The sequence below is a fragment of the Oncorhynchus masou genome, chromosome 28 (assembly GCF_036934945.1).
Source record: "Oncorhynchus masou masou isolate Uvic2021 chromosome 28, UVic_Omas_1.1, whole genome shotgun sequence".
In the NCBI taxonomy this organism is placed as follows: Eukaryota; Metazoa; Chordata; class Actinopteri; order Salmoniformes; family Salmonidae; genus Oncorhynchus; species Oncorhynchus masou.
Window position 1 is genome coordinate 30,244,818 of NC_088239.1, and position 27,359 is coordinate 30,272,176.

General features: G+C 42.8%; 2 protein-coding genes across 2 annotated transcripts in view; one reads left to right on the plus strand and one right to left on the minus strand.

The window, feature by feature from the left end:
- The window catches only part of lmbr1 (limb development membrane protein 1), a 52,785-nt gene extending 36,710 nt beyond the window's left edge, over window positions 1-16,075 (minus strand). The window contains exons 1-5 of the mRNA XM_064941885.1: window positions 15,832-16,075; window positions 7,772-7,844; window positions 6,662-6,701; window positions 5,158-5,297; window positions 4,051-4,154 (exon numbers count right to left, since the gene is read on the minus strand). Coding sequence (XP_064797957.1) covers window positions 4,051-4,154; window positions 5,158-5,297; window positions 6,662-6,701; window positions 7,772-7,844; window positions 15,832-15,894 — 420 coding nt within the window. The 5' untranslated portion in view covers window positions 15,895-16,075. The remainder of the gene's footprint in view (window positions 1-4,050; window positions 4,155-5,157; window positions 5,298-6,661; window positions 6,702-7,771; window positions 7,845-15,831) is intronic.
- A 40-nt stretch (window positions 16,076-16,115) lies between these two features.
- Window positions 16,116-23,563, plus strand: nom1 (nucleolar protein with MIF4G domain 1). Its single transcript, XM_064941883.1, has 11 exons — window positions 16,116-17,425; window positions 17,646-17,758; window positions 18,349-18,544; window positions 19,169-19,492; window positions 19,688-19,798; window positions 20,166-20,336; window positions 20,637-20,758; window positions 20,865-20,997; window positions 21,894-22,025; window positions 22,253-22,362; window positions 22,674-23,563. Exons 1-11 carry the CDS (start codon window positions 16,478-16,480, stop codon window positions 22,849-22,851), a joined length of 2,538 nt encoding a protein of 845 aa, XP_064797955.1. The 5' UTR covers window positions 16,116-16,477; the 3' UTR covers window positions 22,852-23,563.
- The last annotated feature ends 3,796 nt before the right edge of the window (window positions 23,564-27,359 follow it).

A 27,359-nucleotide genomic window follows, 5' to 3' on the forward strand; every position in this document is an offset into this window, starting at 1 on the left:
TTTGAATGAATTTACTTTTTGTAGCAGGTTTAGAAGAACTTTGGCAACAGGTTAGGAGAATTAACTTGGCAGATAAGGATAATTTTGTTAAGGTTAGGAAAAGGGTTAGAGTTAACAAAAAATAAACTTGACAAAGGCTGGATTTCTTCTATACATGACCATATAAGCCTCTCCTACGTAGGAAAAATTCTGTGGTCCTAATTCAGATAACGCAGCGCTACTAGCTAAACCTCCTCCAAGGAACAAAGTAATGATAAACCTGTACTTTGTTGGGGTATGAATCGGTTCAGGACTTTATTTTGCGGAATAGTGTAACGAAACTATTTTTAAACATTAAAATGGTTCTGTTTAGGACTGTTGCGGTGACCTATTACCGTCACACTGGAGGTCACTAGTCATGAAGGCAGTCAAATTCCATGTGACCGTTTAGTCATGGTAATTAGGCTTCTCCAAGCTTTGATGCTGCTGATGGTCATTAGTAGCCAACCAAACTTGGTACTCAGCACTCTATTGTCCTTCTAAGCACTCTGACACCAATGAAAAACGAATCAAACACTGAATGAGAGCCCATGAGCTCATGTTGCACAACATTTCTATAGGCTATGCAATCGCGTGAGAAAACAGAGTGATGGCCTCTACTAAAAACAGGAGGATCCCATCAGCTTTCTATAGGCTAGGCCTACTATATTTATTTCTCAACTTTCCTCATTTTAAGCACATTGTTTATCTTTACAACAGGAGTATAGCCAACCTGGCTGGCATGAAAATGAACCACGGGAAAAGCGTCCTCCATTCGCTATTTAAGCTCATAGATGCCATGTATTTTTCCCCGTTTCTCCTGCTTCAAGACAGGTGCATGAAAATGGTCCATTCTAAATCAAAACAAATTTCACACATATTATTTAGTATATGTAAAGAAAAGATTCAATCAAGAATAGGCTGACGGGTGACAATATTAGCCTATCACTTGTAAATTATATATTTAGTAGTGATGCAAACCTTATCAAAAACATGTAGGCCTATGGGCCCAGCATTTTTTCTAATCATAGCCGCACACATCATGTAGCCTAGCCCATAGGCCTATATGTTTTTTCAGATAACTAAAGTGGCCAAATATCTTTTAAAAATTAAGCACATTAAGCAACTTTACAAGGGGTTTAGAGCCTAACTGGCATACATAAACAGTGTGAGAGTTTCAAGTTTGGGGAAGAAAATGTTCACCATAAAAATGCACCTTCATAATAAAAGCATTACATGCATAATCACATTTGCGGTCACTTTTGATAAATGGTGTTTTCCCGCTAATGGAACATTTGCGCTTATAGCCTACTGCTATGGGTACATTGCTGCGCTTATAATGTGAAGAAATGGCCTAAAGGTTTATCGTCAACATTATAAGCGAAATGTTCTGTTCCGAAAAAAAGTAAATGTGGACAGTTCTTCCAATATCTTCAACATGCACCTCGAAATTGGATAAGGACGCGTCCAGTTGCGTCCCCGATGTGTCTGTCTTCACTTGCAGCCTGTGAGAAAGACCTGCTCATGTGATGGGAGAGCCGTGTGAGTGAGAGGCGCTTAGGAGCACGCTCAACACAGAATAGCCGCATGTGCGCACTCCCTCAAATCGCTTGGAGAAAAAATTTATATTATATTCAGCTGTGTTCAATTGTATTCTTCATACTATAAAATAATGCCACGGAATTCCAAGCAAATCTTGTCTGCTAAATTAACTAGTGTAACCCACAGTCATATGGCATAGCCAGATCAGGACCTAACATAAGGACAACTCAAGAGTATGCTATTCTGTTCTTCTGAAATAGACTACATTTTCTTCATATCATGCTTCTTTAGACCAGTCTAAAATAAAAACAGATTTATTGTGAAGGTGTAGGCTATATTAACATGGATTTATTTGACTTTTTAACATTTTAAATGTAGATGTTCCAAAGGTCTGCATCAGTGGCTTGTAGGTGTAGGAGCAAGGAGATGCTAAATGTGTTTATGTTAATTAACGGTCGTGAGACAGTTATTTGCTTGACAATCACCGGCGGATGAAACGATTGGGGAAAAAGACATTCAGTTCCAACCCCTGGTGCATACACAACAGTCCCTTTTCCCTCCATGCCAGAGGGATCATTGACCAAAAGATAATGTTGTTAATATCTTCAACAACAAAAAAATTACTTAATATGCGGGAATCATAGCCAAAATGTGAAGGGGGGGACGGTTTGATTTAAAGTCTAAATGATCTGGCCCTTCATCACAAAATAGAGCTGGTCTAATATCTCTTTATAAGCGTGAGGTGATAGCGGGTTGGCACACGGGCTGCAGCGTAAATGGGTTTCTTGAGCCAAAACGCTCAACTATAAGATGACATTTAAAAATCTGCCACTTCTCTGCAATGTATTTAAAAAGCATTTTGCAACCATTAGTAATTAATAATTGCAGGTAAGATTTGAGAGTCAGTCCGAGAGAGTACAAGAGGTAATATGGTTAGTATTGGGTATTTCATGTTGGTGAATAAAGTTTGTTCATACCCACATTTTGACAGTAAGTCAATCCGATTCATCCACAATTTAGACAATTTGAAAGACTGGTAAATCACCTGGGCAGCAGAACCTTTGAAGAGTAAGCTAATAATTATTTTTTTTAAAGCAGAGATTTCAATCTCGATTCAACTCGGAGAACTTTAGTGCCCTCATCAAAACTAAAACAAAGCCACTTGAAAAGCCTGACTTAAACCGTTACCAGTTCAATTCATCGTTCACTTCATTTCCGCAGTCAAAGGGACTTTTTCAGTGGCGTCCCATTATGGCCACATAAACCCCTGAGATGTAATACTCAGTCTCTAATACTCTTATCGGGAGAGGGCTAATATCACATTATAAAAACGGAAATACGCCTTTCATGTCATCCTGTGGTCAGTTTGTTGAGTGACTCAGCGGGGTGCTTTATTTGGCCAAATGAGAGCAGTTGGGTCCCGGCCCTTTTCTCTGTTCACACACACAATATACCTGGATGTGTAGCCAACATTAAGCAGTGCTTCCTCTCAGAAAACGTATGGACGATCAGTAGCAAGAAACAGTCATAGAAGTTCAAAATGAAAGAGTACAAAACCATAAAGTGGCAGAGGCTGGTGTGTTCCACTTCCTAGCCATCGTGGACTTCATTACAAGAAATCCAACCGAAACAAATTAGCAGCCGGGCCCCAAACAAACGGGGCCGTAAACTACAGTAAGAGACAAATTTTTATGTAAGTTTGCCAGGAGGGACATAAACCAGAGGGGTTTCAAACTGTGACATAGAATAGAGGTGCATTTAAAAGTAACCACCCCCCTCTCTATTTGGGCTCTATTGTGCTGTCATGTTGTTCCGTCTTTATGGACTCGCAGAACACGGGCCACTGACTTTTTTTTTTTTCGGGATAATTAATTCAAACGAGGAAGTTCGCGGAGCCTTACAACTCGATTATTAGGCTGTCCTTTTGAAGTTTTATTTCAGGGCGGAGGAGGGAGGCCCGAATCAGGCCCTAAATCACGGGGGCCGATGTCGTGGTGTTGAACTGTTTGCAGCGTCTGGCTTATTGGAACGGCTTGTCAGGATGTGGCGGCCGTCGAAGACCAGATTGTCGCCGTTTCATGGTTAATGAGGTTTTTGCGGCCGCAGTTTTACGGTCAACTGATGAGAGTCAGAGAAAGAGTAATGACCAGGCACCTGCTGCTGCCACTAGACATCCTCTCAAATCAGACAGAGACAGACAGAACGTAAACAGGAATAGATAGAGATTCTTAAACAATGAAAGGCAGGCAAACAGAACAATCTACTCTGAAACCTGCTCTGCTTAAGCCAGTCAACTCAACAGCCATTGGTCATAATCAAAAGGATTAATGACCGATGAAAACGGTGCTGTTTTGATAAGGCACAGCGGAAAAATTCAAACAGTTGTGTGACAACGGAGAAATCAATCACAAAAGATCACCAGTTCACCAATACTACAAAAACCAAAATACACAGGTTTTAGCAGGTTGTTAGCAACCGTGCATTTTGTACCTTTTTTGATCCAGCAAATCCCTCGGACTCCAGAAAGAAATAGGCAAAGGGCATCAGGACGAAGAGGCAGAGATTGGAGAAGAGCGACACCAGATTCCACAGGCCTGTATGGGCAACATTTTATATACTTAACAATCAGTCTTTCAAGATTGTCACCAAGCCAAATACAACATGACAGAAATCACAACTTACAATAAAACACCTCCTCCTCAGACCTCAGCTGCATACTAAATGCCACCATATTCTCCACAGTGCATTACTTTTGACCAGGGCCTATAAGGCTCTGGTCAAAAGTTGTGCACTATGTAGTGCAATATACAGGGAATAGGGCGCCATTTGTGACACATCTCTTGAGTCATGAGAAAGAGTTGCTTTGGATAGATAGAAAGCACTGCTGCGTCCACTGGACACAATTCATTCCTGCAGTCATCTGCTAAACCGTGGACTCTGATGACCCCTTGTGGCTGGAAAGCAAGATGTTTTTACTACCCTGGTCTTGTAGATGTATGGGTGTGCAGACCTTTGTTCTAGGAAACAACTAATCACACCTGTTTCAGCTAATGATATGTTAATGACTGAGTCAGGTGTGTAGAATGTGGCACCCTGCAGGCCACCGGGACTGTGGTTGGTGACTATTGCCGTTGGGGTCATGTTTTAGGCAAACTTTGCAGTCATGCACAAATATAAATCAAGTCTTGACAAATGTAATTTTCTCTGATAGACCACTGGGTTCTGTCCAAAATGGCACCCTATTCCCTTTGAAGTGCACTTATTTTGATGAGGGCCCACAGGGCTCTGGTCAAAAGTAGTGCACTTAACAGGGAATAGGGTGTCATTTAGGACACATTCCCGCCAGTTTCTGTGGGAAACAGATCTTTGTGACACAATGTATAAAAGGAGCGATTCTGTTATGTTACATGTGGTTAAGTGAGCGAAAAGCACTCAAAACAAGGAAGTCAGTCCACATTGAACCACCATCCTAAATGGCACCCTATTCCCTACACAGTGCAATACTTTTGACCAGAACCCTATGGGTCCGGGTCAAAAGTAGTGTACTATATTGGGTGCCATTCAGGACGCAGACAAAAAATGAATGACAGTACTGACCATGGATGAGGGAGCCATTGAGCCACTGAATGTAGTAGTTTCTGGGGAAGGAGAGCAGGATCTCATTGCTGATGATTGAGAAAGGCAGGAGGAGAACAGCCCCACCCGACATGGCCAGGGTGAAGGTGCACATGTACAGTCTGTGGGGAGGAGCCACACACACACACACACACACACACACACAGTGAATGAGAGGAATTAGTAAGAAAGTCTAGTTTGCTGTGGTATCAGTTGTTAAAAATAGAATCCTTACTTGCTTTAGCAATTTTCATATATGCCCATTGATTCTTGAAGAATATAACTAATGAGTTGTTAGTTTTACGCCAATGTTTGTAAACAAACACTGTACAGCCTCAAAACATGGTTAAAACTATAAAACTTGTTTGTAATTAAGAATTCTAGGTTTAAGAAATTGTTAAATGACATGTATCGTAGTATTTATTCATATAAAATTGTCAGTGTCAAAGCTCTGCACATCAGCATTCAAATACATACAATGGCGACATTCACGCAGCGGGCTATGAATCATTTGACAAAATTGTATTACTCAAGTATAACTATAGGCCGGCCAACTGTCATTTAAGGATTAGTGTTAGATTACACGTCGCATTAATAGCGACTCTGCCGGTGAATACAGTGTGACAGGGATTAACAATAAGGGAATGAAGTTGTTGAGTGTCCCAGGGAGCCTCCCAAATGGCCCCCTATTCCCTATATAGTGCACTACTTTTGACCAGAGCCCTATAAACCCTGGTCAAAAGTAGTGCACAGCACTACATAGGGAATAGGGATCAATTTGGGACGCATCGCAGTCGACAACTTAACTTAAATACTAGTGGTGCGGATGGCCACTTCAGTATCTATGAGCTAAATGTCAATATGACCCTCTCCACCCCGACAACCTGGCATCCCAGCCGAGCAGGGCCCTGGGCTGCAGCCTGCACGTGGAGGTTGCCAGATTCTGCTGCCCAGAGGACGACACCACACCATCTGCTCTGGTTCTCCGCGGGAAGCGGGCAAGGTCGCCGCTTTGATATATGGCTTGAGAACCTAATTCATTTAAAATGTTGAACCATTTACTTGGCTCAGCCGTTTCCCCTTGCAATATCACCGTCAGCTGGACCAAAGAGGACAAATGACAAAGGGGGCGGCAAACACATGGCCACGTAAAGGCCATTGTTATTGCTTCATTACCAGAGTTGTGTCAGGCCCTGCGTGCAGTGGTGATGCAACGGGGGTGACAAGTCACATCAGCCATTCAAACCGAGACAGGCTATGCTGTTGTTTCTCCAAAACCTGACTGCCTGACCCTCAGCCATTCCACATATCTGGTCTATTCCAACATTAGCACACCTGATTCATCAAAACAGGACTGGCTGATTAGTTGGCTCGTTGAATCAAATATGTGGAATGGCTGAGGGTCACGAGGATCGGTTCAGGAAACACTGAGATACTAAAAGTAAAGCGATTGCTCAACCGCTTTATCGAAAGTAGTTCCACTCACGATATTCTGTTGACGACAGCATCTTCATCCTCCTGGTCATCTGAGGGAGGGGAAACCACTTAGTCACAGCAGGTACAGCAAGTGAACCTTACAGAGACAGCCAATGGGCCTCTTGGGATTACAAACCCCATGTTGCCTGGTTCAAATCCCAGATGGTACGACAATTAATGCATCAATGAAACTTAGGGAGTCCCTTTTTCCTACAGTCCTAGTCTACGGACCAGTACCAAATGACTTAATATTCACTATATAGTACACTACTTTTGACCAGTGTCCACGAGGCCTATGTAGGGAATATGGTGCCATTTGGGATGGTTTAGCTACTGTACTGGGTGCAGAGAAAAGAACAACCTAGCTTTTGTGGGCACAACAATCCCCAGAGGATCTTTGACGTGGTCTACTTTTAAAGGAGCTTTCGAGAAACCAGGGCGACCTAGGCATCCCACATTTGTCCAAGAACAACGAGTGTAGAACAGACTTCATGACGCCTCGTTAGAGTGATTCTTCTTTGATTCTACATATTGTCCAACTTGCAGTTAGGCTGGCTATAGGACCCTTTTTTCACATGATTATGGACCATCTGTCTATAATATCAACACACTTCAATGTGGGTGTGGGGTCATTATTTGCATCGTATGGAACATAATATGGAAAGCCATATGCGTTCATCTTGAGAGAATTGCTTCCCTCCGAATGAATATCAAAAGGGTGATTGCATATGCTGTCCACTACTGGAAATGCATCAGATGTACATGCATTTTCACCAGGTACAAATCTCATAGTATAATATGCTGGGTTGGGGATATGTCTTTCTGCCAGTCAGACACAGGTCAGCTCCTCGTCACTCATTTACCATGAGGTGTGTCTAATGTACTTAACATAGTCATATACAGTCTTTACACATGTGAGGGTCTATGTGCAAACACAGCATGAACAAAAGACAGAGCGTTGCAATATTTGCTGTGGAAACAAATGGGACTGTGTGTACAAGTATTAGGTGTGCGAGTACTACATAGACTTTTTTTATTGATAGATGTGAAGTTGGTACCACCGCATATTTTGCTATTTTAAGTACAATATTCACCATAAAAACAGAACATGACCACTAACCTGTTTTCCTCTTGTACCTGGTGATGATGCAATACGACACAATGTAGAGTACCGCAAACAGTAGGAAACAAATCTGAAAAGACAAACAAAAAACAATTATGAACACTTAGAAAACTGCCCTAGTGTACATACATGATCAAGGTTTACAATATCCGGCATGGCGCTGACGTGAACGCGTAGCACAACTTGACACACTATTAGCCTCCCCTACAAGCATGGGCGCCATCCCAAATGGCTCCCTATTCCCTACTGAGTGCACGACTTTTGACCAGGGCCCATGGGGCTCCATTTCGGGAACCTGATATGGTACTACTACATTTACTATACTAATATAATAAACAGGCGACACGTGGTCTATGACAGCTAGTGTGCTAGGATATGCATCATTGGCATCATGTACCGTATACATGGAGTTAGTTCCTTAGGACAGCTATGATTGACGGAAGTTGGGATGGTTGCCTGGATGAATACCAATCATGCATGTAGCCTTGATCAGGTTACAGACATGTAGCCTTGATCAGGTTACCCCCCCCCCGAAAGGCCTCTCTCAAGTCTAGGTAATTCACTCATACAGGGAACGAATAGCCTGGGTGGGAGGGTGCCGAAACTGTTGCTGCCCATTATTCAACAGCACCTTGTCTTGTTTAATGAATACATACATGCCCAGTCTACGTCTCAGAGTAGGACCGCCGATGTCGGATCAGGTCCCTTGTGTCCGTGTGATCTTATTCATGATGATCCAAAAGTTGAAACTGATCCTAGGTCAGCGCTCCTAGTCTGAGAGACTTTATGAATCAGGTTACAGGCCACACCACATCCAAAGCAAATTGTGTAAACAGAATAGTTGCATTTGATGTCGAAGGCAGATCTTACTTCACATATACTGTTCATGTAAAAAGGCCATAAGACTGGGTTAAACCACAAGTCATCATAGTTTGACACGAGATAGGCCAACATTTCCAATTTGAACGAACGCCACAAACTAGGCTAATTCATTAATTAGTCGACATGCAGCATGATCTGGAATTAGGCCTTCTAACAACGACTGAATGAAATGTTCAGAGTGCCATTCCCAAACCCTGGTCCTCAGAGACCCAGCATTGACAGAAATATCCCACATTCCCCTTCGGACAGTGGGACAGACAGCAACTAGGCCTAACGTTAGAATCATCCTCCTCTGCAGCAGCGGCACTATCAGCACCATCTCCCGTCTCCACATTACACAACACGACAAGAGTCAGCAAGAGTGCAGGCAGACAAGACACATTCAACCTGGCTAAAGTACGCATAGATAAAGAATGGATCAAAAAATATATATAGTAATAATAATAATAATACACACACACACACATACATACATGCATGCATTCATACATACACATACATATACAGTGAGTGAATAAAGTATTTGATCCCCTGCTGATTTGTACGTTTGCCCACTGACAAAGAAATTACCAGTCTATAATTTTAATGGTAGGTTTATTTGAACAGCGAGAGACAGAAAAACAAAACAAAATCCAGAAAAACGCATGCGATTTTTGTTTTGTTTTTCTGTCTCTCACTGTTCAAATAAACCTACCATTAAAATTATAGACTAGTCATTTCTTTGTATACCTTTATTTAACTAGGCAGGTCAGTTAAGAACACATTCTTATTTTCAATGACGGCCTAGGAACGGTGGGTTAACTGCCTTGTTCAGGGGCAGAACGATAGATGTTCACCTTGTCAGCTCAGGGGATCCAATCTTGCAACCTTACATTTAACTAGTCCAGTGCAATAACGACCTGCCTCTCTCTCGTGGCACTCCACAAGGAGACAGCCTGTTACGTGAATGCAGTAAGCAAAGGTAAGTTGCTAGCTAGCATTAAACTTATCTTATAAAAAACAATCAATCATAATCACTAGTTAACTACACATGGTTGATGATATTACTAGATATTATCTAGCGTGTCCTGCGTTGCATATAATCTGGCTGAGCATACAAGTATCTGACTGAGTGGTGGTAGGTAGAAGCAGGCGCGTAAACATTCATTCAAACAGCACTTTCGTGCGTTTTGCCAGCAGCTCTTTGTTGTGTGTCAAGCATTGTGCTGTTTATGACTTCAAGCCTATCAACTCCTGAGATGAGGCTGGTGTAACCAGAGTGAAATGGCTAGCTAGTTAGCGTGTGCTAACTAGAGGGATGGAAGCTATACTGTTACACTGGCAATACTAAAGTGCCTGAAAGAACATCCAATAGTCAAAGGTTAATGAAATACAAATGGTATAGAGGGAAATAGTCCTGTAATTCCTACAACCTAAAACTTCTTACCTGGGAATATTGAAGACTCATGTTAAAAGGAACCACCAGCTTTCATATGTTCTCATGTTCTGAACAAGGAACTGAAACGTTAGCTTTCTTACATAGCACATATTGCACTTTTACTTTCTTCTCCAACACAATTTTTTGCATTATTTAAACCAAATTGAACATGTTTCATTATTTACTTGAGGCTAAATTGACTTTATTGATGTATTATATTAAGTTAAAATAAGTGTTCATTCAGTATTGTTGTAATTGTCATTATTACAAATAAAAAAGTTTTTTTTTAGTTATTTATTTATTTTTAAATTGGCCGATTAATCGGTATCGGCTTTTTTGGTCTTCCAATAATCGGTATCGGCGTTGAAAAATCATAATCGGTCGACCTCTACTTGAGATGTTGCTTCAATACATCCACAAACTTTTCCTCCCTCATGATGCCATCTATTTTGTGAAGTGCACCAGTCCCTCCTGCAGCAATGCACTCCGACAACATGATGCTGCCATCCCTGTGCTTCACGGTTGGGTTGGTGTTCTTCGGCTTGCAAGCCTCCCCCTTTTCCTCCAAACATAACGATGGTCATTATGGCCAAACAGTTCTATTTTTTGTTTCATCAGACCAGAGGACATTTCTCCAAAAAGTACAATCTTTGTCCCCATGTGCAGTTGCAAACCGTAGTCTGGCTTTTTTTATGGCAGTTTTGGAGCACTGGCTTCTTCCTTGCTGAGCGGCCTTTCAGGTTATGTCGATATGACTTGTTTTACTGTGGATATAGATACGTTTGCACCTGTTTCCTCCAACATCTTCACAAGGTCCTTTGCTGTTGTTCTGGGACTGATTTGCACTTTTCTCAACAAAGTACGTTCATCTCAAGGAGACAGAACGCGTCTTCTTCCTGAGCAGTAGGATGGCTGCGTGGTCCCATGGTGTTCATACTTGCGTACTATTGTTTGTACAGATGAACGTGGTACCCTAAGGCGTTTGGAAATTGTTCCCAAGGATGAATCAGACTTTTGGAGGTCTACAATTGTTTTCTGAGGTCTTGGATTTCTTTTGATTTTCCCATGATGTCAAGCAAAGAGGCATTAAGTTTGAAGGAAGGCCTTGAAATATATCCACAGGTACTCCTCCAAATGACTCAAATGATGTAAATTAGCCTATCAGAAGCTTCTAAAGCCATGACATCATTTTCTGTAATTTTCCAAGCTGTTTAAAGGCACAGTCAACTTAGTGTATGTAAACTTCTGACCCACTGGAATTGTGATACAGTGAATTATAAGTGAAATAATCTGTCTGTAAACAATTGTTGGAAAAATTACTTGTGTCATGCACAAAGTAGATGTCCTAAACGACTTGCCAGAACTATAGTTGGTTAACAAGAAATGTGTGGAGTGGTTGAAAAACAATTTTTAATGACTCCAACCTAAGTGTATGCAAACTTCCGACTTCAACTGTAAATCTTCACACAAAAAAAACTGTCGGTTTACAGATTAACAAAGCTTGTCCCTGACAATTCACAGCCCTATAATTTATAAATAACGCAAGTAACTTCAACAGGTAAGTTATCTGAACAGGGGAAAAAACAACAATCAGATTCACAGCATTACATAAGATGAAGATGGTATAGTCCAAGCCGCAGCTCCATAGATGGCAGCATGCGTACAAAACAAAGCGCGAACCACCGCTTTTAATCATGGCAAGGTGACCGGAAACATGACAGAAAACAAACAGTGTAGCTACTCCCTTCGCAAGACAATCAAGCAAGCTAAGCGTCACTATAGAGACGAAGTAGAGTCGCAATTCTAAGGCTCAAAACACGAGACGTATGTGGCAGGGTCTACAGTCAATCACGGATGACAAAAAGAAACCCAGCCTCGTCACAGACACCGACGTCTTGCTCCCAGACAAATTAAACAACTTTTTGCTCGCTTTGAGGACAATACAGTGCCACTGACATGGTCCATGCTACCCGTGGGCTCTCCTTCACCGTGGCCAACATGAGTAAAACCTTTAAACGTGTTAACCCTCGCAGGGCTGCTGGCCCAGATGGTATCCCTAGCCTCATCCTCAGAGCATGCGCAGACCAGCTGGCTGGTGTGTTTACGGACATATACAATCAATCCCTATCCCAGTCTGCTGTGCCCACATGCTTCAAGAGGGCCACCATTGTTCATGTTCCAAGAAAGCGAAGGTAACTGAGCTAAACGACTATCGCCTCGTAGCACTCATTTTTGTCACAATGAAGTGCTTTGAGAGACTAGTCAAGGATCATATCACCTCCACCCTACCTGATAACCTAGACCCACTCCAATTTGCCTACCACCCCAATAGGCCCACAGACGACGCAATCACAATGACACTGCCCTAACCAATCTGGACAAGTGGAATACCTATGTAAGAATGCTGTTCATTGACTTCAGCTCGGCATTTAACACCATATTACCCTCCTGGGTCTCGACCCCGCCCTGTGCAACTGGGTCCTAGACTGCCTGACGGGCCGACCCCAGGTGGTGAAGGTAGGAAACAACATCTCCACCAAGCTTGATTTCCAACAATGACGAGACGGCCTACAGGGAGGAGGTGAGTGCCCTCAGAGTGTGGTGTCAGTTAACCTCTTTCAGCTAGGGGGACACTATTTTTATTTTTTGAAAAATAACGTTCCCAAATTAAACGTATTTCTCAGGCCCATATGCTAGAATATGCATGTAATTGACAGATTAGGATAGAAAATGCTCTAAAGTTTCCAAAACTGTCAAAATATTGTCTGTGAGTATAACAGAACTGATATTGCAGGTGAAAACCTGAGGAAAATCAAACCAGGATGTGGCTTCTATTTTGAAAGCTCCATAGCCTGCCTTCGCTCCATTTAAAGAGATATCAAGGTGTCAAGTCTTTAGACATAGTTTCAGGCTTTTATTTTGAAAAATGAGCGAGAAAGATAACATCGCATCAGGTGTTCACATGAGTTTTGCTTGCGCAACAGAGCTTGGGCAGCCATCGTATTATCGATTAAATATTTTAAAGGACTGATTATAAAAAGCATTTGACATGTTTCTGTGGACATTACAAATACTATTTGGAATTTCCATCTGCGTTGTCGTGACCGCTCGAGCCTGTGGATTTCTGAACATAACATGTTTATTCTAAAAATGTAAAGGGACTATTTGGGTACAATCAATTAGCTTCATTTCTACAGAGATCAAATACAATTTTAACAAGATAATTTTACAGGAATACTAATCTGTTTCTAAGTGCAGAATTGATTTCAGAACCATCTGAGACGGTGGGTGTCATAGCTTGCTGAAATGACATGGAATGACTCTGAAGGTAGGGGGGCATTGAAGTGCCATCCTGCAGTTCATGTCATTATTACTTCACACATATCAATAACACACTCTGGCCTGTCTGGTGCAAGAAACCCTATACACCCTGGTTTAGCTGCAAATACACTTTATAGTCATATACACGTGAAAGTCAAATGTGTGATGCCAGTGACATAAGTAGGCTAAACAAGTTATAATTAGGACAGCGGTTACGAAACTCGGTCCTGGGGACCCCAATGGGTTCCCGTTTAGTTTTTGCCCTAACACTACACAGCTGATTCACATAACCAATGCTTGATGATTAGTTGATTACTTGCATCAGCAGTGTAGTGCTAGGGCAACAACAAATACTTAGCATCTCCTGGGGTCTGCAGGGCCGAGTTTGGGTAACCAAGTATTAACACATCCATAGGACAGCATAGTCAAGCAGTTTCAGTTTTACATAGTTAGAATATGAGACAGATGAGAGCTTGATTTGAACAACAACGTTACGCCCAAGAGAGCACCATGTAAGAGGCAGCTCTATCAGAACCAGTTTAGTGTGTTTAACTGTTACTGTCCTAGCTCTTAGCAAGCAAGATAATAATCCTAATGGATTAAGGCAAGCGATGTGGAAAGCTAATTGGGTAGCCGCTACCATCATATTGAACAATGACAAGTTAATTAACTAGCTAACTTACTTAACCTCCATCGATAAGAGACAATACTGTGCAGCTGTATTCATCGACCTGGCCAAGGCTTTCGACTGTCAATCACCACATTCTTATCGGCAGACTCAACAGCCTTGGTTTCTCAAATGACTGCCTCGCCTGGTTCACCAACTACTTCTCAGACAGAGTTCAGTGTGTCTAATTGGAAGGCCTGTTGTCCGGACCTCTGGCAGTCTCTATGGGGGTGCCACAGGGTTCAATTCTCGGGCCGACTCTTTTCTCTGTATACATCAATGATGTCGCTCTTGCTGCTGGTGATTCTCTGATCCACCTCTACGCAGACGATACCATTCTGTATACTTCTGGCCCTTCTTTGGACACTGTGTTAACTAACCCCCAGATGAGCTTCAATGCCATACAACTCTCCTTCCGTGGCCTCCAACTGCAAGTCAAACTAAATGCATGCTCTTCAACCGATCACTACCAGCACCTGCCCTGATTTAGAATATGTTGACATCTACAAATACCTAGGTGTCTGGTTAGAGTGTAAACTCTCCTTCCAGACTCACATTAATCATCTCCAATCCAAAATGTAATATAGTATCGGCTTCCTATTTCACAGCAAAGCATCCTTCATTCATGCTGCCAAACACACCCTCGTAAAACTGACTATCCTACAGATCCTTGACTTCGGCGATGTAATTTACAAAATAGCCTCCAACACTCTACTCAGCAAATTGGATGCAGTCTATCACAGTGCCATCCATTTTGTCACCAAAGCCCCATATACTACCCACCACTGTGACCTATATGCACTCGGTGGCTAGCCCTCGCTTCATATTCGTCACCAGACTTATAGATGGCTCCAGGCCATCTATAAGTCTTTGCTCGGTAAAGCCCCGCCTAATCTCAGCTCACTGGTCACCATAGCAGCACCCACCCGTAGCACACGCTCCAACAGGTATATTTCACTGGTCTCCCCCAAAGCCAACTCCTCCTTTGGTCGCCTTTCCTTCCAGTTCTCTGCTGCCAATGACTGGAACTTATTGCAAAAATCACTGAAGCTGGAGACTAATATCTCCCTCACTAACTTTAAGCACCAGCTGTCAGAGCAGCTCACTGCACCTGTAAATAGCCTATTTTTGAATAGCCCATCCAACTACCTTATCCCCATACTGTTATTATTTTTTTGTTGCTCCTATGCACCCCAGTATCTCAACTGGCACATTTATCTTCTGCACATCTATCACACCAGTGTTTTATTGCTAAATTGTAATTATTTTGCCACTGTGACCTAGTTTATTTCCTTACCTCCCTTATCCTACCTCATTTGCACACAGTTTATAGGCTTTTTATCTATTGTGTTATTGACTGTATGTTTTGTCTATTCCATTTGTAACTCTGTGTTGTTGTTTGTGTCGCACTGCCTTGCTTTATCTTGGCCAGGTCGCAGTTATAAATGAGAACTTGTTCTCAACTAGCCTAACTGGCTAAATAAAGGTGAAATAAAAAAATACAAAACTTGGAGATTCAACGTAGCTAACCATCGTTGTGGAGCTCAAATAAAAGCGAGCTAACCAGCTAGCTAGTTAACTACTCTTATACATTTTGAACGCATAGTCAACCGTTTACATTGTGGGTAACCTTAGACTATTGGCACTGGTAGCTAGTTACGTGCAACTTGCTATCTAACAAGCCAAAGTTAGCTTAGCTGGTTTTGACCTGTCAGCTGTAAGCAGCATCGCCACATATCAAACGTTAGCAAGCTGGAGAGACGAACTTACAATGTATTCTCGAACTTGGCTGTGGAAATTCTGTTCTCTGATAGTAACATCGTCTTCTTCCATTCTTCATATTGCAAATGCAAGTAAATTGCCTCACTACACACTAGTCGTACAACTAACGTCCATAAAAACCTGTCTATGGTCAAAAGAAAAACAGCTCAGGTAACAGCCAAAGCTCACTGTTGCCGTTCCAACGAAGTCCGCTCATTTTCCACCGCCCAAAAAAACGCCCCAAAATAAATTACATCATCATTCCTCGACGAAAAATAATGACCCGGAAGCTGTTTTTCCCCCCGGTGTGTGTGTTTCCTGGGTCGATTGTCAACAACAATGGCTGCCGTCATGAATATACACGTGTCTATAATTTGACGTTTTAAGATAGTGTTGTTTATATATTTCATGTGTTCCAAGGTAACGACTGGTAGGTTTTATATTTTTATTTATTTGAAACTTTTTGGTACCTCTTTGCTTCATAAACAAGCTTTTCTTGCTTCATAATCATAAACGAGCTTGTTTGCTTCTCGCCACGCTTTAAACTCGGTGAGACACAGAAAATAATTTAATTATAAAAGTCAGTGTCTTTCGCCAAGTAATAATAATAGCATAGCTAGGTAGTTATCGATAGTTAGTTATATCTGTTGCAGAGATGAAAGGCAAGGGGAAAGCAAAGAGGAAAGGAAAGAAAGACACTGGTAAATTGCAAAAGTATATGATGACAGTTAACGACTTTGTAAAAAGTAAGGTAGGCTGTGGTGAAACTGAAGAAACGGAAGATGGCAGTGGCTTGAGATTTGTTAAGAAGAAAAATAGAAAAGAAATGCGTAAGGAGCAAAGAAAGATGAAAAAGGCTAAAATTAAGAATCACTATGAAGGCTACAAGGCTCTCAAAGCCTCCACTGGTGACAGTGAGGAAGTTGCAACCCTATCTGATAAACAACAAACAAAGAAGGTTAATGGAAAAGTCAAGAAAGACGAGCCGGTATCTCAACAACCCAAGTCAACTCCTGTTGAGACTGCCGCAGGAGAGAAGGCTGAGAAAAAAGGACCTAAGAAACCTTCTAAGAAAGAAAAGAAAAGAAACAAACTTGAGGAATCAAGAAAAAAAGCCCTTTTGGAAGCAAATATTGCTGAGGACAGAGAAATTAAGAGGTTGGAGCGATCTCTTGGGTATAACAAAAGGAAAAACAAACAAAAACTTCCCCAGTCATTCGCTGATGATGGACTGGATTACATTTTGGGGGTGCTGGATGCTGGATCGGCAGCTTCGGGGATAATGCATGACAGTGATGATGACATGGACATTGCCAAAGAGAAATTAAGGAAATTGGAAGACAGTGAATCTGAAATGTCCGGCGAAGAGGAGGAAGAACAAGGAGATGACTCTGAAGAGGAGGGCAGTGAACTAGGCAGAGATGGAGACCTGGATACCATCGAGGAAGATGAGATAGATGAGGAGGAGGAAGAAGATGGAATGGATGAGGATAGCGAAAGTGAGATGGATGAGAGTGGTGGAATAGCTTCGGAAGAAGAGAATGTAAAGGATGAGGGAGATGAGAGTGGAGACTCGATGCTTGCAGGGCCGAAAGCTGACACTGTAAGTTGCCCAATTAGAATCTAATTTGTGAATTTCAGCTAAATTTAAGGACCTGTTTCCCAAGACATCGATTAAGCCTTGTCCTGGACAAAAAAAATCAAGCTCAGTGGGAGAATCTCTGCTGAAAACACTTTTTAGTCCAGCATTAGATTTAATCTGTGTCTGGGAAACCGGACCTAAATGTATAGACTGAGAATGAAACACTACTCTGTATGTATAGGCTGTCCCGTCAGCAGGAAAATACGTGCCCCCTCACCTACGGGACACCGGGGATGATAAGCGCAGAGCTGAGTTGGAGAGACTGAAGAGACAAGTCAAAGGACTTGTGAACAGGTAATGGTGTGATGATCTTGACTACTAAATGCTCTTTCATCTTAATGTACTGTGGCACTGTTTTATCTGATGTCACACTGGATTTGTCTCAATTCATATTTTGGTGCAAGTGGTGCTCAAGGTCCATATGTATCAAGCGTCTCAGAGAAGGAGTGCTGATCTGGGCCTGTATCCACAAAGCATCTCAGAGTAGGAATGCTGATCTAAGATCAGATTGAGCTTTTAGATCATAATGAATGCTATTATATGGACAGATCCTATATCAGCACACTTACTCTGGGATGCTTTGTGGATACGGGTCCAGGTCCCCCTTGTCCGTGTAATCGACTGAAAATGATAAACTCATCCTAAATCAGCACTCCTACTCTGAGATGCCTGTGTAGCTCAGTTGGTAGAGCATGGAGCTTGCAATGCCAGGGTTCGGTTCCCACAGGGGACCAGTACGAAAATGTATGCAGTTGCTACTGTAAGTCGCTCTGAGTAAGAGCGTCCGCTAAATGACTAAAATGTCACATGTAAACATACAACCCCTGTTTTGGTGTCCATCTTGGTTCAAACATTGTCGTCCTGTGCTGCATTCTCCTCCGTAGGCTCAGTGAGGCCAACATGGCGTCCATCAGTGGCCAGCTGGAAGAGCTGTACATGAGCTCCAGCCGGAAGGACATGAACGACACCCTGACGGAGATCCTCCTGGCAGCCTGTGTCACCCCAGCCCTGATGCCTGACAGACTGCTCATGGAACACGTCCTGCTTGTCAGCATCCTGCATCACACAGTGGGACTTGAGGTAGGTTTGAACCGCATTAACACAATTACCTGTCATTCAACACACACACACAGCTGTGTCTCAAATGGCACCCTATTCCCTATATAGTGCAGGCCTCTGGTCAAAAGTAGCACTCTATAGGGAATATGTTGCTCTTTGGGACATAGGCATAGTTTTATAAGTGAGGGGGTTAGTCACAATCAGCTATAAATGACAGTTGAATCCTAATGGATTGGTAACAGGTATAAATGTTTTGACCTCTGTTCTCTCTTGGTGACCTTTAGTTCACCCCTGTATGCTCTTCTGATAAGAGCACGAAAAGAAGAAAATAGTATTTTGTAACAGTCGGTGTGAGAAAAGGAGTAACCATTTAACCTGTGAAAGATCGTTAGCTTGTGGTTTGTTTGATATACGTCGTCAGTGTGACTTGTCTCCAGTTCCTTTATAACCTAATTCCTCCCCTTTTGATGAATGGTGAAGTAGCAATTCACACCTTCCTATTAGCATTATCTCTTTCAGTCTTGTTTACTCCCCACCCATCAGTAAATAGCCACATACACACATTCACAGCGCCCCCAGCATTCTGGGTTCCATTGACTTCTTTGCTCTATTTTCTGACCTTTGACATGATGTACCATTTTGCAGGTGGGGGCTAATTTCTTGGAGACGGTGGTGCGGCAGTTCGCTGAGTTGTACAAGAGCCCCGGCGAAGGCAAGGAGTGTGACAACCTGGTGGCCATGGTGGCACATCTCTACAACTTCCAGGTGGTGCACGCCCTCCTTATCTTTGACATCCTGAAGATGCTGTTGGGGGCCTTCGCCGAGAAGGACATTGAGCTGGTCCTGTTCGTGCTGAAGAACGTAGGATTCGCCCTGCGGAAGGATGATGCCCTTGCGCTGAAAGAACTCATCTCTGAGGCCCAGAGCAAGGCCAGTGGTGTGGGCACCAAGTTCCAGGACGAAAATAGGGTATGGTTTGTCACAGCAACACCACTCTCAACATCACCCACTGTCTATACGCACCTCATTGTTGGTAACATTATTCAACCAGGGTCATTTTACACTTTGATTTTGGTCATTTGACAGAGACTCCTGTCCAGAGCAACTTGCAAGTCAAATGTATTAGCAAGCCAACTGTCTTCTGAATATCTTCTCAATCTTTAGGTGCGCTTCATGCTGGAGACCATGTTGGCTCTGAAGAACAACGATATGAGGAAGATCCCTGGCTACGACCCAGAGCCTGTTGAGAGACTCAGAAAGCTGCAGAGAACTCTGGTGGGTTACGGATCTGATTGACTTACACCTTTACAACTGTCATACCATATCCTCAAAACCATTCTTTGCTCAGCCATGAAATATTCTTCCATTGTTGACGTTTCCCCTGGTATCTTTTAGCTAAAACCGCCAGGGGGCGCTATAATCTCATTTAGCAGTTTATGTGATAGGTTTGAGCACCCAGATTAGGGGAGCATGAAGAAGTAAGGTGGGGTTGCCACTAGACACTGATTTTAGGTCAGTTTTGCATTTCCCCCGCTAACATTGAAGGTTGGGATTGGGTAAGGATAAATTTATCCTAGATCTCTATTCAGGGGAAACTTCACCCCAGAGCATTACGTGAATGAGTTGTAACTGTTGAGTTCAGATCCACCAGAGTTCGGGGGGCAGTGATGTGAAGCTGAGGGTCTCCCTGGAAAACCTCCTGGCTGCAGAGCAGGTGGGTCGCTGGTGGATCGTGGGCTCATCGTGGTCCGGACTCCCCATGATGGGTGGCCAGGGCAACAAGACCTCAAAACAGACTACTGCAGAAGGAAAGGTACAAAAAAACTAAAAGATCTGGAGCCGTATGCATCATGTGTCTCAGAGTAGGCGTGCTGGTTTAGGATCATTTTAGTCTTTTTGATCAAAATGAGTAAGATTATATTGACAGGGGCAGACCTGATCCTACATCAGCACGACCACTCTGAGCTGTTTTATACACATGGCCCCTGTTGCTCCACTAAATCATTACTGCAGCTCTTTCATATTAACATTTGAGTGGCCATTCTGAACTGGACAGCAGTTTCAATGTATTTTACTGATCATAATGGCAATTTCCCTTCATCCGTCTCCTCAGTTCAGCGCCAAGGTCTTAGACCTGGCCCGGAAACAGCGGATGAACACGGACATCAGGAGAAATATATTCTGCGTGATCATGACCAGCGAGGATTACCTCGATGCCTTTGAGAAGCTGATACGGTGTGTTTTGTTTCCCTACCCTTTTGCAACATTGAAATGCTTGCATACCAAGCTAGCCACTGCCACATGTTTTAATATCTGGCACTATGTTGTTTTCTGTGCGCAGGCTGGGGCTGAAGGACCAGCAGGAGAGGGAGATCGTCCACGTGCTGATGGACTGCTGCCTCCAGGAGAAGAGCTTCAATGCCTTCTATGCTGTACTGGGAGAGAAGTTCTGTGAGCACGACAGGCGGTTCCAGGTAAGAGAACAGTGCCCGTAATTAGAAAGCCTCTCAGAGTGCCGATCTACAATCAGTTTAGCCTTTTAGATCATACTGAGTAAGATAACATGGACAGTCTCCTACTCTGAGCTTAATGATTGCTCAGGCATTCTGGTGGTTCTTAATTGCTCCAATGCGTTGTGATTGGGACATTCACTCTATAGCCACCCAACTATGACCCTCAGTTCACCTCAACGGTGTGGGGAAAACAAGGGAGTGTCTCTACTCCCTCTCGCACCTTTCTGATGTTTCATTTCATGCTGTGCAAGTAGACAATGGTCATAACCCCTCACTTCCCCTTAAGCTTCCCTTTCGATTACTACCCCATCTATGATAGTGATAACCAGTGTCCCATTAAAGAGCTTTCATCTGAAGCGGTGCAAATGTTTGGTGTTCACAAGCAGATTAGATCAGGATTATGCGTTTGCTTGCTGTATTTAATGGGTTGGAATCACAGGAGGTTGGTGTCACCTTTAACTGGGGAGAACGTGGTAAGGACCGGAGCGGAGCTCATGGAATGGTATCAAATATATCAAACGCATGGTTTCCAGGTGTTTGATGCCATTCCAGTCACTATGTTCCGGCCATTATTATGAGTAGTTCTCCCTTCAGAAACCTCCTGTGGTTGGAATGGGTCATGGATTGTAATACTGGGCCCGTATTCATAAAGCGTCTCAGAGTAGGTATGCTGAACTGGGATCTGTTATTTTTTTTCTCTCTTGGATCTTAGTGAACATGATTGCACATGCACTGGTACTCTGAGACGGCCCCAGGCTTTTGAATTGATTAGGGGAACTAGGATAGACTGTTGGAATTCTTCCATATCCTCCAAACCCCCAGTAGTCCCACAGATCCTCTGTTGTATGTTTCCCCAGATGACATTTCAGTTCAGTCTGTGGGACAAATTCAAGGACCTGTCCAGCCTATCCACCAGCACCTTCAGCAACCTGGTCCAGCTGGTCACACGCTTCCTCCGGAGAAAGTGCCTCTCCCTCTCCATACTCAAGGTCTGACACACCATGTTATAGAGATGAAATCTGGTCATAGGGAAGTGATTTAATGAATGTTAAAGGGGAAGTTCAGTATTTTACAACCTAATGTTAGGTTTTCTTCTGACCCTGAAAGTAGTCTATGGGCCAGGAGAAACAAATCCGTGGTTTGGGTTTCTTTAAACTGCCACTACAAACGTCAGCTCGCTAACTTACCTTCAAATTAACTTTTGGTCTCTTTGTAGGTGATAGAGTTTGGTGAGTTGGACAAGCCTAAAGTCAAGTTCCTGCGTCAGGTATTGACTAAGCTGTTAAAAGACACAGAGATGGAGGATCTTACAAACATATTTGGAAGGTGAGTGACGTAATGCATCACATTCCAGTCCAAACTGAGTTTAGACTGAGTTTCTCAGTTTCCGTTAATGACATTTTGCATACGGGCCAGGGTATATCAATGATAAACACGTGTTTTCATCACGTATACATTTTCTGAGTCATTCTATAATTTGTTGAGAAGAAATTCTATCAGGGCCAGATTGCTCTTCTCTCCCAGTCATGAAAACTTCTCCTCCTTGTACTTTGGCTATCCTGTAAAACCGCCCCGCTGACGTTTGACTATGTGAAACGTCTGGTATCAATGTCTTTCATTGTGTTCGGTCTCCTCAGGATTTCGGGAATTCCCAAGCTAGGAATGCTGCGGGAGGGCTTGAAGCTGTTCATCAGTCACTTCCTACTGAAGAATGCCCAGTCGCAGGGACCAGCTGAGCAAGCAGACCTTCTGTCAGAGCGAGCCGAGGTTGCCACCAAGGCCATGGAGGCCAAAGAGACTAAACTCAAACTGTAAAACACAAACACACACTGAGACCCTGGGAGAACACCAGGAGAACAAAGGAGCCCTGTTGGGGGAACATGCTCGTTTTTTTTACAGACAACAAACCCAAGAGATGTTTGTCTCTGCGTGCAGTATGAAGGTGGTTAAGAGGTAGTTTTGCGAGCCAATGTGGCATGCTAGCGTACCTGTAGACTTCCAGTCATTACGCTAACGCTCGTTAGCATTGGTTCGAGAAACTACCTCTAACATCCTTCATACTGCGCACGGAGACACAAAAATGGTAACCCACGAGTTCATCTGACTCTGGCTAAGTTGCACTATTCCTTTAAAGATTTCTCCAATTTGTGTTTGTGTGAGTTTGAGGATTGCCCCAAATAAGGACAGACCTCATTTGAATGATCTCCGTTTCGTAAACAACAGAGATGACTTCTGATGACATTGTAAATATCCAAATGAAGTAGGGGCTTCATCAAGTGGCACTGCTAATGAACATGACAGTGGAAAATATTTCCAGAGTGCAGTTAACGGCATTGAGGATTTGATACCAGCAACCCTCCAGTTGTGAGCAGTTCCCAACCGATTTTGTAGTGTACTAAAATGTATTTTACAGATGAATACAGGATTAACCCAGTAAAATGTTTCCAAACTGTTTATAAACATTTGATGTCGGTGCATGAGGCAATAATAAGCCTTTTTTTCACGTTGATTAAACTGGTTAACTGGGTCGCAATGCATTTGTGTTTTTTTCATGGCAGTGCATTAATTAACTTTATTTGCATAATGTCAATAGCAGTCAAACTGGGGTCATATTCATTAATGTACACAGTAGCAAAATGGAAAATATTTTGCTATGGAAAATGAAAACGGGGGTTTCTTATTTGACAACTAAAGGCAGTTCTTCCCAGTTACGGTGTGTATTCTTCAATTTAGTGTCTAGTGAAGAGCTCTCCAACAGGTGGATAGCGAGCTGCCAAGCATTTCTGAAAGTAAATGCATTTTTTCCCCACGTGTCCCATCTCAATCTTTCAGAAACATAAAGTTCCCGTCTACTATCCAATCAAAGCCTGACATTATCCCACTACTAGTTAGCAAATATTGTGTTAAAAAGCCCAACGTAATATAAACTCAGCAAAAAAAGAAACGTCCTCTCACTGTCAACTGCGTTTATTTTCAGCAAACTTAGCATGTGTAAATATTTGTATGAACATAACATGATTCAACAACTGAGACATAAACTGAACAAGTTCCATTGTCATGTGACTAAAAGAAATGGAATAATGTGTCCCTGAACCAAGGTGGGGTCAAAATCAAAAGTAACAGTCAGTATCTGGTATGGCCACCAGCTGCATTAAGTACTGCAGTGCATCTCCTGGACTGCACCAGGTTTTCCAGTTCTTGCTGTGAGAGGTTACCCCACTCTTCCACCAAGGCACCTGCAAGTTCCCGGACATTTCTGGGGGAATGGCCCTAGCCCTCACCCTCGAATCCAACAGGTCCCAGACGTGCTTAATGGGATTGAGATCCGGGCTCTTCGCTGGCCATAGCAGAACACTGACATTCCTGTCTTGCAGGAAATCACGCACAGAACGAGCAGTGTGGCTGGTGGAATTGTCATGCTGGAGGGTCATGTCAGGATGAGCCTGCAGGAAGGGTACCACACGAGGGAGGAGGATGTCTTCCCTGTAATGCACAGCGTTGAGATTGCCTGCAATGACAACAAACTCAGTCCGATGATGCTGTGACACACCTCCCCAGACCATGACGGAACCTCCACCTCCAAATCGATCCCGCTCCAGAGTACAGGCCTCTGTAACACTCATTCCCTCGACTATAAATGTGAATCCGACCATCACCCATAGTGAGACAAAACCGCGACTCGTCAGTGAAGAGTACTTTTTGCCAGTCCTGTCTGGTCCAGCGACGGTGGGTTTGTGCCCATAGGCGGCATTGTTGCCGGTGATGTCTCGTGAGGACCTGCCTTACAACAGGCCTACAAGCCCTCAGTCGAGCCTCTCTCAGCCTATTGCGGACAGTCTGAGCACTGATGGAGGGATTGTGCGTTCCTGGTGTAACTCGGGCAGTTGTTGCCATCCTGTACATGTCCCGCAGGTGTGATGTTAGGATGTACTGATCCTGTGCAGGTGTTGTTACACATAGTCTGCCACAGCGAGGACAATCAGCTGCCCTTCCTGTCTCCCTGTAGCGCTGTCTTAGACGTCTCACAGTACGGACATTGCAATTTATTGCCCTGGCCACATCTGCAGTCCTCATGCCTCCTTGCAGCATGCCTAAGGCATGTTCACGCAGATGAGCAGGGACCCTGGGAATCTTTCTTTTGGTGTTTTTCAGAGTCAGTAGAAATGCCTCTTTAGTGTCCTAAGTTTTAATTAATTGCCTACCGTCTGTAAGCTGTTAGTGTCTTAATGACCGTTCCACAGGTGCATGTTCATTAATTGTTTATGGTTCATTGAACAAGCATGGGAAAGATCTGTGAAGTTATTTGGATGTTTACGAATTATCTTTGAAAGACAGGGTCCTGAAAGTCATAAAGTTTACTGAGTTTATATGCCAATTAATTTCCAGCAAAATTACCCTCTGTCTGTTTCACACATTTGTCTATTATTCCGTATGTAACCAGCTAGCGTTACTAATGATAACCTTCTTGTGGATAGAAGTTAGCAGTGTGGTTAGGTTTAGAAACAGATTTTAATTAGAGACATTGTGGAAATAGGTGGAGTTTATGACTTTGTGGCTGTAGTAACTCGTGACGACTCAGAAACATCGCTTGACAGACAAATTCCTCTTTTGCTTTATTATCTAGTGATGACCCAGTAACATGCTTGACCGACAAATTCCTCTCTTGCTTTATTAACTATTGATGACCCAGTAACATTGCTAAACTGATACATTATTCTCTTTTGTTTTATTAATGCTCAATTGAAGGAGAATTACTTATTTTTTTAATCACTTTTATTAAAAAATTTTCAGACCTCAAAATTGGTCTTCTGATGTGATTTCATCATTGACATAGACTCACAACATACATTTTTGTTGTTTCTCTAAGAAGAATTGTAATACTGAGAGTAAAACAAACAGAATTACAGAAAATACTAAATATAATTTTATGGGGCTCTAAGAGTTGTTTATTAACCATTATTTTATCAAGTACAGTACCAGTCAAAAGTTTGGACACACCTACTCATTTCAGGGTTTTTCATTATTTTTGCTATTTTCTACATTGTAAAATAATAGTGAAGACACCAACATTATGAAATAACACATGGAATCATGTAGTTAACAAAAAAGTGTTAAAAAAAATCTAAGTATATTTGGGATTCTTCAAAGTAGCCACCCTTTGCCTTGATGACAGCTTTGCACACTCTTGGCATTCTCTCAGGCAGCTTCATGAGGTAGTCGCCTGGAATGCATTTCAATTAGCAGGTGTGCCTTGTTAAAAGTTAATTTGCGGAATTTCTTTCCTTCCTAATGCATTTGAGCCAATCAGTTGTGTTGTGACAAGGTAGGAGAGGTATACAGATGATAGCCCTATTTGGTAAAATACTAAATTCATATTATGGCAAGAACAACTCAAATAAGCAAAGAGAAACGACAGTCCATCATTACATTAAGACATGAAAGTTTGAACATTTTTTCAAGTGCAGTCACAAAAACTATCAAGCGCTATGATGAAACTGGTTCTCATGAGAGCCGCCACAGGAAAGGAAGACCCAGAGCCACCTCTGCTGCAGAGGATAATTTCATTAGAGTTATCAGCCTCAGATTGCAGCCCAAATAAATGCTTTGCAGAGTTCAAGTAAAAGACTAATTTCAACATCTGTTCAGAGGAGACTGCGTGAATCAGGCCTTCATGGTCGAATAGCTGCAAAGAAACCACTACTAAAGGACACCAATAAGAAGAAGAGACTTGCTTGGACCAAGAATCACGAGTAATGGACATTAGACCGGTGGAATTCTGGAATTCCAAATTTGACATTTTTGGTTCCAACTGACGTCTTCGTGAGATGCAGAGTAAGTGAACGGATGATCTCTGCATGTGTGGTTCCCACGATGAAGCATGGAGGAGGAGATGAGATGGTGTGTGGGTGCTTTGCTGGTGACAATGTCAGTAATTTAGAATTTAAGGCACACTTAACCAGCATGGCTACCACAGCATTCTGCAAAGATACACCATCCCATCTGGTTTGCACTTAGTGGGACTGTCATTTATTTTTTAACAGGACAATGACCCAAAACACACCTCCAGGCTGTGTAAAGGCTATTTGACCAAGAGGGAGAGTGGTCGGGTGCTGTATCAGATGACCTGGCCTCCACAATCACCCGACCTCAACCCAATTGAGATGGTTTGGGATGAGTTAGACCTAAGAGTGAAGGAATGCAGCCAGCAAGTGCTCAGTATATGTGGAAACTCCATCAAGATTGTTGGAAAAGCATTCCTCATGAAGCTGGTTGAGAGAATGCCAAGACTGTGCAAAGCTGTCATCAAAGCAAACGGTGTTTAC

Excerpts from the sequence above, each read along its gene's own strand:
- nom1 (XM_064941883.1), top strand. The coding sequence starts at position 16,478 with ATGAAAGGCAAGGGGAAAGCAAAGAGGAAAGGAAAGAAAGACACTGGT. Across the intron at positions 18,545-19,168 it reads ATCACACAGTGGGACTTGAG|GTGGGGGCTAATTTCTTGGA; the intron begins GTAGGTTTGAAC and ends ACCATTTTGCAG. Across the intron at positions 22,026-22,252 it reads TCTCCCTCTCCATACTCAAG|GTGATAGAGTTTGGTGAGTT; the intron begins GTCTGACACACC and ends GTCTCTTTGTAG.